The sequence below is a fragment of the Oncorhynchus tshawytscha genome, linkage group LG01 (genome assembly GCF_018296145.1).
Source record: "Oncorhynchus tshawytscha isolate Ot180627B linkage group LG01, Otsh_v2.0, whole genome shotgun sequence".
NCBI lineage: Eukaryota > Metazoa > Chordata > Actinopteri > Salmoniformes > Salmonidae > Oncorhynchus > Oncorhynchus tshawytscha.
The window spans coordinates 89,997,824-90,012,000 of NC_056429.1; the positions used below are offsets into that span (position 1 = coordinate 89,997,824).

A 14,177-nucleotide genomic window follows, 5' to 3' on the forward strand; every position below is an offset into this window, starting at 1 on the left:
AGTTCAAAAAGGGAGAAATTAATCAAAAAGGGAGAAATGAATCAAAAAGGGAGAAATGAATCAAAAAGGGAGAAATGAATCAAAAAAGGGAGAAATGAATCAACAAGGGAGAAATGAAGTGATCTACGGGAAATTAGAGAGGTCCTGCCAACTGTAATGTTGGTTGGCGTAATGTTTTGATACCCATGTAAATCTCTCTAGGACAATGTGACTTTTATCAATATATTTGCCTCTATTTACTCTCAGTAGACATCATGCAAAACTACAAATCTCAGCAAGCAAGCAAGTCAACTCTAGCTAACACCTTTGCTAACAGGTATTATGTCAATTTAAAACTTGCACAAGACAGTTCACAGACTTGTCAATTTACAGAAATTTAGACAATTTATTAATTAGAAAATGTAGCTAACATTAGATAGTTAATCTAGACATGGTTACCTTTGCCTCAATTCGGCAGGCTCGTCCAGATCATCAGGGCAATTGTAGTTTTTTTAGGATAGCCACATTAGCAGCTAATTAGCATTTCACTTTTGGGGGGTAAATACCGGAAAATATATTGATAAAAGTATCCTTGTCCTAGAGATTTACATGGTTATCAAAACATCATGCCAGGGTGAGCCTACATGAAACACAGCTCTTATTTTAAGTTTTTCTAAATCCACTATGGGAAAAATGAATGGTGGAAAAACGATTGGTAACTTGACTTGACACCATTGTGCCCTGTCTGTGAACATTTGAACGAAAACCAAATTAAAGGAGACATAGATGCGATTAAAAAACAACTGACAATGCAATATTAAAACAAATGGGTGGAGATTAATCATAAACCCAAATTGAGAACCTTTTGTTTGATTAAGGCTGACTTTGTGTGTGAGATATATATATTATGTACAACCTACAAAAAAGCAAGTGATCGCTATGTGCACATGTAAGATCAGGGATATTGCCTCTGCGTATTGAAACAAGTAAGATCAGGGAAATTCCTTCTGTGTATTGAAACAGGTAAGATCAGGGAAATTGCTTTGGTGTATTGAAACAGGCAAGATCAGGGAAATTGCCTGTGTATTGAAACAGGTTAGATCAGGGAAATTGCCTCTGTGTATTGAAATAGGTCAGATCAGAGATATTGCCTCTGCGTATTGAAACAGGTAAGATCAGGGAAATTGCCTCTGTGTATCGAAACAGGTAAGATCAGAGATATTGCCTCTGAGTATTGAAACAGGTAAGATCAGGGATATTGTCTCTGCGTATTGAAACAGGTAAGATCAGGGATATTGTCTCTGTGTATTGAAACAGGTCGGTTTGTGGTGAAATGGAAGCGGAAACACTATGTGACCTCGAAGAGAGAACTCAATTCATTTTATCCTCTATTGTCCTTTCTACCACGATATACGCTTTCAGAAATTCCACCAGATCTACCCTGGCATTATGTGGCTGAGCGATGAAGAGAAACTGAAATAGTTTTTTGTCTGTTGTGTATTTCTGTTTGCAGATTTTGTTTTATAATGCTTGGAATAAAAGAAAAAGGGTGACAGAATGAAATTCAAAGTCTACATATGTATATAGATTGTGTATATCACTCACAATAGAAGGGCTTGTAAGTAAGCATTTCACAGTAAGGTGAACACCTGTTGAATTTGGTGCATGTGACAAATAAAATTAGATTTGATTTAAATCTTCTCTTTGTGCCAGACTGGGTTTAAATGCCATTTGCTGTATTTCTTTTGTAATTAATTTGTATTATTTTTTACAGCTCTAGGGTTGTTATTATTATTGCTTGAATAACCTTATTTACTATTATTCATTTTTCATTCTGTATGCAGTGCACACTGCACAGAACACTGGAAGAATTATCACTGAATAATCACTGTGAATCATTGTAATGTTTGTTTATGCGTCAGTAAATCCAGTAAGGGATGGGTTGCCAACTGCCGATTTGACACGGAAATAAAATATAAATGATTAATTTGACAGTTCCCAAACCACTTGCACATCATATACACATATAATAAATAACAATTTAGTACAGAACATACAGTATATAAAAGCTGCTATACATACAGTAGATGTAAAGCAGATTGATAGGCTACATCCATTTTCTGACTTTAAGATTAATAATATAAAGCCATTGACTCTGGAAGCAAACAATAATGTAATTGTAAACAAACAAACAGATCATTTTGATCTCATGGATGGTCAGTTCTTGCATCCATAGCTCTGTCTATCTCTGTCTATTTGACAGTGGTTACATTCCTCCAGTCCCATCTCTCAGCTGTTTACCAAAACAAGTGGTGGGGTGGACACCTTGTTTTTTTGAATCGCCGCTTGACCCTTAAATAACAATCTTCTTGAATTAGTGTCTTGACATAAGTGCTCTCAATCAACAGTTTCTAATTGTGAATGATGTTGACCACAGAACATTATCCTATTACAGTATGTTCAATATACCAGTCTACAAAGATACTGTGTACATAATAGTTGATGTGTCTTCATTTCAGTGTTCTGCCTAATATTCAACATTTTAATAATGCTACCTGACAGAAAGCTTTATGCGGAGTGTCATTCTGCATTCAAATACTCGTCAGCCTCTCCAGAAAGAGGCGACAGTACGATCAATGCTTGTGCTACGAAGCACTTCAGTATCTTGGCGCATCATGTGTCAGAGCTTTGTGTCAGAGCACTGTGGTTACCTGGGTGACTTCCGAGCTCATGTCATCGTTAGGCTGGTAGCGTGAGTCCAAAGACAACATCTCCATACCTAGTCATACCTGTTGATTGGACCTCTCCACCCTGTTGGCGCTGGAGTGCTGATCGCGCTGGTGCTGCTGGTGGGGGCGGGTACGAGAAGAATTCTGCAGCTCCAGCACAGAGGGACTCAGGGGGATACAGAACTCGCGGAAGCAGCGCTTGAAGTTCTCGTCCAGGAAGGCGTAGAGGACGGGATTCAGGCAGCTGTTGGTGTAGCCCAGAGCGATGCAGAAGTGCCAGGTGACGGACTGCAGCAGGGAGTTGGGGATGTTGATTAGGGCTTTGATGATGACGTAGATGTGGATGGGCGTCCAGCAGATGATGAAGACGGCCACCACCACCAGGACCATGCGGGTGATGCGCCGCAGGTTGCGGTCCTTCTCCTTGGAGCCGGACAACATGCGCACGCTCTTCAGGCGCAAGATCATTAGCCCGTAGCATATGGTAATTATGAGGACCGGGATGATGAAGGCAAAGATGAAGACGCAGATTTTCAGGAGATTCTCCCAGTACCAGGATGGGTGTGGGAAGATCAAAGTGCAGTCGATGAATCCTGAACATGTGGAGATTGAGTACAAGACACAGTTGAGGGAAAGTAGTACATGAGGAAACCAATAGCTTCACGGCAGTCTTTTTCACATTTAAACAGTTTTTCACAATTCCTGACATTTAATCCTAGTACAAATTCCCTGTCTTAGGTCAGTTAGGATCACCACTTTATTTTAAGAATGTGAAATGTCAGAATAATAGTAGAGAGAATGATTTATTTCAGCTTTTATTTCTTTCATCACATTCCCAGTGGGTCAGAAGTTTACATACACTCAATCAGTATTTGGTAGCATGGCCTTTAAATTGTTTAACTTGGGTCAAACGTTTCAGGTAGTCTTCCACTAGCTTCCCACAATAAGTTGGGTAAATTTTGGCCCATTCCTCCTGACAGAGCTGGTGTAACTGAGTCAGGTTTGTAGGCCTCCTTGCTCGCACACGCTTTTCAAGTTCTGCCCACACATTTTCTATTGGATTGAGGTCAGGGTTTTGTGATGGCCACTCCAATACCTTGACCTTGTTGTCCTCAAGCCATTTTGCCACAACTTTGGAAACATGCTTGGGGTCATTGTCCATTTGGAAGACCCATTTGCGACCAAGCTTTAACTTCCTGACTGATGTCTTGAGATGTTGCTTCAATATATCCACATAATTCTCCTTCCTCACGATGTCATCTATTTTGTGAAGTGCACCAGTCCCTCCTGCAGCAAAGCACCCCCACAACATGATGCTGCCACCCCCGTGCTTCATGGTTGGGATGGTGTTCTTCGGCTTGCAAGCCTCCCCCTTTTTCCTCCAAACATAACAATGTTCATTATGGCCAAACAGTTCTATTTTTGTTTCATCAGAACAGAGAACATTTCTCCAAAAAGTACAATCTTTGTCCCCATGTGCAGTTGCAAACCGTAGTCTGGCTTTTTAAAATCAAATCAAATCAAATCAAATGTATTTGTCACATACACATGGTTAGCAGATGTTAATGCGAGTGTAGCGAAATGCTTGTGCTTCTAGTTCCGACAATGCAGTAATAACGAACAAGTAATCTAACTAACAATTCCAAAAAAACTACTGTCTTATACACAGTGTAAGGGGATAAAGAATATGTACATAAGGATATATGAATAAGTGATGGTACAGAGCAACATAGGCAAGATACAGTAGATGATATCGAGTACAGTATATACATATGAGATGAGTATGTAAACCAAGTGGCATAGTTAAAGTGGCTAGTGATACATGTATTACATAAGGATGCAGTCGATGATATAGAGTACAGTATCTACGTATGCATATGAGATGAATAATGTAGGGTAAGTAACATTATATAAGGTAGCATTGTTTAAAGTGGCTAGTGATATATTTACAAAATTTCCCATCAATTCCCATTATTAAAGTGGCTGGAGTAGAGTCAGTGTCATTGACAATGTGTTGGCAGTAGCCACTCAATGTTAGTGGTGGCTGTTTAACAGTCTGATGGCCTTGAGATAGAAGCTGTTTTTCAGTCTCTCGGTCCCAGCTTTGATGCACCTGTACTGACCTCGCCTTCTGGATGACAGCGGGGTGAACAGGCAGTGGCTCGGGTGGTTGATGTCCTTGATGATCTTTATGGCCTTCCTGTAGCATCGGGTGGTGTAGGTGTCCTGGAGGGCAGGTAGTTTGCCCCGGTGATGCATTGGGCAGACCTCACTACCCTCTGGAGAGCCTTATGGTTGAGGGCGGTGCAGTTGCCATACCAGGCGGTGATACAGCCCGCCAGGATGCTCTCGATTGTGCATCTGTAGAAGTTTGTGAGTGCTTTTGGTGACAAGCCGAATTTCTTCAGCCTCCTGAGGTTGAAGAGGCGCTGCTGCGCCTTCCTCACGATGCTGTCTGTGTGAGTGGACCAATTCAGTTTGTCTGTGATGTGTATGCCGAGGAACTTAAAACTTGCTACCCTCTCCACTACTGTTCCATTGATGTGGATGGGGGTGTTCCCTCTGCTGTTTCCTGAAGTCCACAATCATCTCCTTAGTTTTGTTGACGTTGAGTGTGAGGTTATTTTCCTGACACCACACTCCGAGGGCTCTCACCTCCTCCCTGTAGGCCGTCTCGTCGTTGTTGGTAATCAAGCCTACCACTGTTGTGTCGTCCGCAAACTTGATGATTGAGTTGGAGGCGTGCATGGCCACGCAGTCGTGGGTGAACAGGGAGTACAGGAGAGGGCTCAGAACGCACCCTTGTGGGGCCCCAGTGTTGAGGATCAGCGGGGAGGAGATGTTGTTGCCTACCCTCACCACCTGGGGGCGGCCCGTCAGGAAGTCCAGAACCCAGTTGCACAGGGCGGGGTCGAGACCCAGGGTCTCGAGCTTGATGACGAGCTTGGAGGGTACTATGGTGTTGAATGCAGAGCTGGCGGTTTTGGAGCAGTGGCTTCTTCCTTGCTGAGCGGCCTTTCAGGTTATGTCGATATAGGACTCGTTTCACTGTGGATATAGATACTTTTGTACTTGTTTCCTCCAGCATCTTCACAAGGTCCTTTGCTGTTCTGGGATTGATTTGCACTTTTCGCACCAAAGTACGTACGTTCATCTCTAGGAGACAGAATGCGTCGCCTTCCTGAGCGGTATGACGGCTGTGTGGTCCCATGGTGTTAATACTTGCGTACTATTGTTTGTACAGATAAACGTGGTACCTTCAGGCATTGGGAAATTGTTCCCAAGGATGAACTAGACTTGTGGAGGTCCAGAATTTTTTTTCTGAGGTCTTGGCTGATTTATTTAGATTTTCCCATGATGTCAAGCAAAGAGGCACTGAGTTTGAAGGTAAGCCTTGAAATACATCCACAGGTACACCTCCAATTGACTCAAATGATTTCAATTAGCCTATCAGAAGCTTCTAAAGCCATGACATTATTTTCTGGAATTTTCCAAGCTGTTTAAAGGCACAGTCAACTTAGTGTATGTAAACTGCTGACACACTGGAATTGTGATACAGTGAATAATCTGTCTGTAAACAATTTTTGGAAAAATTACTTGTGTCATGCACAAAGGAGATGTCTTAACCGACTTGCCAAAACTATAGTTTGTTAACAAGAAATTTGTGGAGTGGTTGAAAAACGAGTTTTAATGACTCCAACCTAAGTGTATGTAAACTTCCGACTTCAACTGTAGATAAAGCTACATAGGCCCCGAAGCATTGCTCATAATGTTAGCCATAATAGTCAGCTATTTGTTAAACAACCTTGTGCTGCCTGCTTCTATTCCCCAAGCTGACATCAGATAGAGTTTCTTCAAGAGACTGCAAATAACACCCATTCTCCTCTTACCAATAAAAAGAGCTAAGATGGTTTTTACAGGCATTTTGAAAACCTAATTCAGGAGAAGCATCACAAATTTTTCTGACAAGTTTCCATCCCACTATTATACTGAAATGATGCATGGACTTTAAGACTATTATACATGGTGGAAGCTGCTAGTCTATGGTTATATTAGTCATCTATAAAGTCTACATGGTGGAAGCTGCTAGTCTATGGTTATATTAGTCATCTATACAGACTACATGGTGGAAGCTGCTAGTCTATGGTTATATTAGCCATCTATAAAGACTACATGGTGGAAGCTGCTAGTCTATGGTTATATTAGTCATCTATACAGACTACATGGTGGAAGCTGCTAGTCTATGGTTATATTAGCCATCTATACAGACTACATGGTGGAAGCTGCTAGTCTATGGTTATATTAGCCATCTATAAAGTCTACATGGTGGAAGCTGCTAGTCTATGGTTATATTAGTCATCTATACAGACTACATGGTGGAAGCTGCTAGTCTATGGTTATATTAGCCATCTATGAAGACTACATGGTGGAAGCTGCTAGTCTATGGTTATATTAGTCATCTATAAAGCCATCTATGAAGACTACATGGTGGAAGCTGCTAGTCTATGGTTATATTAGTCATCTATAAAGACTACATGGTGGAAGCTGCTAGTCTATGGTTATATTAGCCATCTATAAAGACTACATGGTGGAAGCTGCTAGTCTATGGTTATATTAGTCATCTATAAAGACTACATGGTGGAAGCTGCTAGTCTATGGTTATATTAGTCATCTATACAGACTACATGGTGGAAGCTGCTAGTCTATGGTTATATTAGTCATCTATACAGACTACATGGTGGAAGCTGCTAGTCTATGGTTATATTAGCCATCTATGAAGACTACATGGTGGAAGCTGCTAGTCTATGGTTATATTAGTCATCTATAAAGACTACATGGTGGAAGCTGCTAGTCTATGGTTATATTAGCCATCTATGAAGACTACATGGTGGAAGCTGCTAGTCTATGGTTATATTAGCCATCTATGAAGACTACATGGTGGAAGCTGCTAGTCTATGGTTATATTAGTCATCTATACAGACTACATGGTGGAAGCTGCTAGTCTATGGTTATATTAGTCATCTATAAAGACTACATGGTGGAAGCTGCTAGTCTATGGTTATATTAATCATCTTTAAAGACTACATGGTGGAAGCTGCTAGTCTATGGTTATATTAGTCATCTATAAAGACTACATGGTGGAAGCTGCTAGTCTATGGTTATATTAGTCATCTATACAGACTACATGGTGGAAGCTGCTAGTCTATGGTTATATTAGTCATCTATACAGACTACATGGTGGAAGCTGCTAGTCTATGGTTATATTAGTCATCTATAAAGACTACATGGTGGAAGCTGCTAGTCTATGGTTATATTAATCATCTTTAAAGATGCACTATGTAGAAATCGCTCTGCAATTTCCTGGTTGCTAATTTCAGTTTATGTGACAAAACAAGCAAGTATAGGGTAGAGCCTCCATGGTTCGTGGACCAGAACCGGAACCAGAACGGGGTCAATACGGACCGCAGGTTCCAAAGAAACATTTTTGTATTTTTTTTTTTTTTTTCATGTTTCGGACCCCTGGTATCATATAAACACACATAACTCACATTTCTATGTGAAGTTGGTTGGGTCACTCCAAAAGTTACATATTGCAGCTTTAAAGCATTATATTGATGAATAGAGTTGGAAACCTACATTAAGGCCAATTAGGGATGAACACTTACAAAACATTACTTAATATAGCCTCTGATTTGCAGTTTTAAATCCACCATTATGTAAAAGTTAATATCACACGTAAACCTAAATAAAGGAACTGAATGTGTTCTTATTATATGATAATTTAAAAAAACTTCTTAGCTAACATGGCACTTTCTCTCTATGACTCAGACCCAGACCATGTGTAGAACAGCAAAGTGATAATTTGGCGAATTCCATTCACTTCACAGAAATAAAATGAAGTGTAAAACATAATTGTTACTCTCTCGCTACTGTGGTGTACTCACTGACATTATAGATAGGCGGCCTACAATAGAGGATCAAAGAAAAACAGCATGGGGAAACGTACTGTCATACTTGCCATTATCAGTTACAGTAGTTAAGGCGGTGAACATGACAGGCAGACCGATGGCAGAGGACAGGATCCAGTTGCACACGTTGACAATCTTTGCGTTACGGGGCGTGCGGAAGTCTAAGGCCTTGACGGGGTGGCACACTGCAATGTAACGGTCAATACTCATGGTGGTCAATGTGAAGATACTGGTGAACATGTTGTAGTAGTCGATGGACATCACTATCTTGCACAGAATGTCTCCAAACGGCCAAGTCCCCATCAGGAAGTTGACACTCTGGAAGGGCAGTGTACTGGTGGCTAGTGCATCAGCCAAGGCCAGGTTGAAGATGTAGATATTTGTGGCGGTTTTCATTTTAGTGTATCTGGAAAGATAACATACAGAAAGAAAAATGGAAAGACCAAATTAGGGGATGCTTATCAGAAGACAAATAATCTGGACAGCAGCTTGTCTATCTCAAAACCATAAGCTCAGCAATGTCTTCTGTTCACCTTGCCGTTCATGGCAACATCTTATCGCTGTGTCTCAGTTTCTCAGACAAATCATACCACCAAGAACAGGTTTACAAAATATTGGATTCATAAGGAATTTATATTACAAACAAACACACAGACAGATGGTGTATTGACATAGGGCTACATACACAACTGTTAATGAATTCTAATTCAATTTCTCTTTCTTACAGCGTTACCTACTGGGTAGCTCTTGAAAACTCTTCTAATTATCTGTGGGTTTTCAGAGGTTTGCGTCGCACACGGTTGACTGCGTGTCAACTACAATTCTTCAGACAGTGTGTTTTAACGTTTAGAAATGTCAAAAATCATTGCTTGCGAAACGGTTTTCGAAACATGCTGATATACCTTTTATATTTCATACAGTGCATTCGGAAAGTACCCCTTCCCTTTTCCACATTTTGTTAAGTGACAGCCTTAAAAATAGATCAAATACGTTTTTCCCTCATCAATCTACACACAATACCCTATAATGACAAAGCGAAAACAGTTTTTTTGTTTAGCAAATGTATAAAATAAAAAAAATCAATACCTTATTTACATAAATATTCAGACCCTTTGCTATGAGACTCGAAATTGAGCTCAGGTGCATCGTGTTTCCATTGATCATCCTTGAGATTGGAGTCCACCTGTGGCAAAAACCAAGCCATGAGGTCGAAGGAATTGTCTGTAGAGCTCAGAGACAGGATTGTATCGAGGTGAAGATCTGGGGAAGGGTAGCAAAACATTTCTGCACCATTGAAGGTCCCCAAGAACAAGTTTGTAAGAAGTTTGGAACCACCAAAACTCTTCCAAGAGCTGGCCGCCTGGCCAAACTGAGCAATCGGGGGAGGGCCTTTGTCAGGGAGGTGACCAAGAACCCAATGGTCACTCTGACAGAGCTCCAGAGTTCTTCTGTGGAGATGGGAGAAGCTTCCAGAAGGACAACCATCTCTGCAGCACTCCACCAATCAGGCCTTCATGGTAGTGTGGCCAGACGGAAGCCACTCAGTAAAAGGCACACGACAGCCCCCTTGGAGTGCGCCAAAACGCACCTAAAGCCTCTTGAGAAACAAGATTCTTTGTCTGATGAAACCAAGATTGAACTATTTGGCCTGAATGCCAAGAGTCACGTCTGGAGGAAACCTGCACAATCCCTACAGTGAAGCATGGTGGTGGTAGCATCATGCTGTGGGGATGTTTTTCAACGGCAGGACGTGGGCGACTAGTCAGGATCTAGTCAGCGAAAGATGAACGAAGCAAAGTAAAGAGAGATCCTTGATGAAAATCTGCTCCAGAGCGCTCAGGACCTCAGACTGGGGAGAAGGTCACCTTCCAACAGGACAACAACCCTAAGCACACAGCCAAGACAACTCAAGAGTGGCTTTGGGACAAGTCTCTGAATGTCCATGAGTGGCCCAGCCAGAGCCCCGACTTGAACCAGATCAAACATCGCTGGAGAGACCTGAAAATAGCTGTGCAGCAATACTCCCCATCCAACTTGACAGAGCTTGAGAGGATCTGCAGAGAAGAATGGGAGAAACTCCCCAAATACAGGTGTTCCAAGCTTGTAGAGTCATACCCAAGAAGACGTGAGGCTGTAATCGCTGCCAAAGGTGCTTCAACAAAGTACTGAGTAAAGGGTCTGAATACTTTTTTTTTCTAAAAACCTGTTTTTGCTTTGTCCTTATGTTCTTTTTTGTGTAGATTAGGAAAAAAACTAATTTAACCCATTTTAGAATAAGGCTGTAATGTAACAAAATGTGGAAAAAGTCAAGGGGTCTGAATACTTTCCAAATGCACTGTATCAGCGAGAATTACTCATTCAAATAAAAAAATATACACTTACTGTAGCAGTTTTGCACAGATCCACAAGCAGTGTGTGCCTCCAGTTGACAAACTACACTTCCTCTCCAGTTAAGTTTACACACAGGTGTTGAGAATACTCTACGCTAGATAGCTAATTATCACAGGTGGCTGCCTATGTCTTGCAACCTGTCTTCTCTAAAAACAAGCGATGTAACGTGGAGATATGGCCGTGTAGGAACACTAATCCAATTAAGGTGTGTAGTAATTTAAAAAAATATATATTATTATTATTTTGCGCTGATATGAATGATACGTTCCTTATGTTTCCAAAACCATACCGCAAGTGATACGTTTTAACAGTCAGAACGTTATTGTTAAACAAACAGACAGTCATTGTAATGGAAATGGTATTTTTACTTGAACAAATATTTGACCAGCCTAAATCCTCTCATGACAGGCACTGACAGTAGTTCATCAAAATGATCAGCTCCAAATACATAAAGACAATGTTGGGTGGATCATGAATGTCATTTCCACCCATTAGATACTACATTGATCTCTTACGTATCATATCAGAGCACTTATGATGCAGTTGGTCTTATTATACTAATTATCCAGGGATACCATAAGTAGTGTCGTCCATTGTGTTTATTCAACGGAGCAGACTAGATCTTTTATCCGTATCTGTTGTCATCCCCGATCTTACTCATTTCAATCAAAATCAGTGTTCATTTGGAGCTTATTGTGCGCCGTTACACAAAGAACGTATTGTTGCATAATGAAGTACTGTTCGCTTTTGTTGTTTCTTAATTTTCATTATTTCTCATTATGAGGCATCATTTGTAGGTTTAATTTTGTTACTTTCCAGGTTCAGCATATTCCTGTACACGAATAAAACTAAAAGGAAACCATTTTCACTTGTATAACTATTCTGCAATAATTTCTTTGTAGTAGTACAGAGAGTAAAGGTGTGTTTACATTGTGGAGATGCAGAATGACTACAAGGAACCGTCGCTTATATGTGAATTAGAGTTTCAGAGCAGTCTGAACCTGTGCCGGATGCCTTTCTAATCCAAATCGCCCGGGCAATCTTGTGGACCGACCTGCCAACATTTTACGTTTGCGTGTGGTGCGGATTACCATTAATGACATATTATATAAAAGTTATAAATTGAGTTTTGGATGCGTGGGGGGGAAACTCAAGTGTGACGGAGCTTGAACTGTCGTTCCTGCGTCTCCGCAATTAATGGATAGTAATAACGTATTGCTGTTGAACTTCCCATAATGCCCAAAAAGAAAGAGTGGCATATCTTAAACAGATAGAATGGCTTGTGTATTTGGCTAATATAAACAATATTATATAACGCTTGAGAATAGCAAATACAATAGCATTATACTCATCCACATCATTCTGATTGGTTTTTCATGAGAAAATGTTTCATTCATTTCCAATGCCACATTAGCAGTCTGGGATTGTCTCATTTCTTCTCGTTTCCAAAACTCTTTATTATCTTCTAATGTCAATGAGATTTTCAGAACAGATAACAGCAAATCATCTTTTTTATTTTGGAAAAATCTCCCTGATCACACTGTTTAGATAGATTACTAAACTGTACCGTGGCCCTGATTAATAAGGGGGATATCTAGTCAGTTGTACAACTGAATACCTTCCAACTGAAATGTGTCTTCTACATCCACAAATTTGATAAAGGGCTTCATTGACAAAACCCCGAAGTATCCCTTTAAGATACAAGGCATTTTCTGGATAAATACAATCTCAAATTGGCCAAAGGTAGTCTAATGGTTAGAGAGGCTAGACAGCATTTTGAAATTCTGGGTCTGATGGGAAGAATCTGCCAGGAAGGGAATCCTGGATGCCATTGCCTGCTGTTGTGCTCTTGAGCAAGGCACTTAACCCCCCCCCCCCTCAACAACTGCTCAACAGGCGCCAGGGTGACAGACGCCTGCTCTAACCTCTCTGATCTCTATATGTATGTGTGTCATTTGGAGGGGTTGGGATAAAGAGGAAGTCAAATTTCAGTTGAACCTCGTGTACAATTGACAAATAAAAGTTAACTTGATCTCAAATGAAGAACAGCAGCACAGTAACCCAAACAATGAAAATACGAAGAATTCAATCAAAGGCACATTGTAAACAAATGCACTGCATTTTACTTTTAAATGTAATTTACTCTTGAGCCAACATCTGCAGCGTTTACTCTGAATGCAATCTCTGAGAACATCAGGGAAGTTGCCTTGTCGATAGTGCATTGCACTTGGAATGAATCCTGGCGGAAGATTGAGATGGCTGGGGAATGCATGCCAAAATAAATTGAACTATTTTATTTTGAAAGATAATTCATTTTTTGTCTACTATGTTTGCGCATGGAGTTGTGCATTATACGTAAGCCATGGATGTACACAAGGAACCGGATGTCTTGAGCTTTAAGCATAACATTGTCCGTGTCTGATGGATGGGTCTGATGTCATCAGTGTAAAAGCCCAGGAAGGAGCCAAGGGCAGGGTGTTTTGTATTGCACATTCTGGAACACAACATGTCTGTCTATAGCAACACCATAAAACACAGCAGGGGAGAATTGTTGATAAGGTGAAGCTTGAGTCTCTCAGACAAAAAATGATGATTTGCCTACCAGTTCCAGGGAGAGAAAGTGGAAATGTGGCTCCCAATGTACTCTCTTTGTAAGGAAGACTAATACTGGACAGAAGGGATATCTGGATCTGGGCAGAAGGGATATCTGGATCTGGGCAGAAGGGATTTCTGGATCTGGGCAGAAGGGATTTCTGGATCTGGATATAAGGGATATCTGGATCTGGACAGAAGGGATTTCTGGATCTGGACAGAAGGGATATCTGGATCTGGGCAGAAGGAATTTCTGAATCTGGGCAGAAGGGATATCTGGATCTGGACAGAAGGGATATCAGGATCTGGGCAGAAAGGATATCTGGATCTGGGCAGAAGGAATATCTGGATCTGGACAGAAGGGATATCTGGATCTGGACAGAAGGGATATCTGGATCTGGACAGAAGGGATATCTGGATCTGGATAGAGGGGATTTCTGGATCTGGACAGAAGGGATATCTGGATCTGGGCAGAAGGGATATCTGGATCTGGGCAGAAGGGATTTCTGGATCTGGG

The 14,177-nt window shown here is 41.0% G+C and overlaps 1 protein-coding gene across 1 annotated transcript in view; it reads right to left on the reverse strand.

The window, feature by feature from the left end:
• Positions 1-558: 558 nt before the first annotated feature.
• LOC112234581 (delta-type opioid receptor-like) overlaps positions 559-14,177 on the reverse strand; it is a 31,450-nt gene continuing 17,831 nt past the window's right edge. Inside the window, exons 2-3 of the mRNA XM_024402769.2 lie at positions 8,716-9,083; positions 559-3,301 (exon numbers count right to left, since the gene is read on the reverse strand). Of these exons, the coding sequence (XP_024258537.1) occupies positions 2,763-3,301; positions 8,716-9,083 (907 nt within the window). The 3' untranslated portion in view covers positions 559-2,762. The remainder of the gene's footprint in view (positions 3,302-8,715; positions 9,084-14,177) is intronic.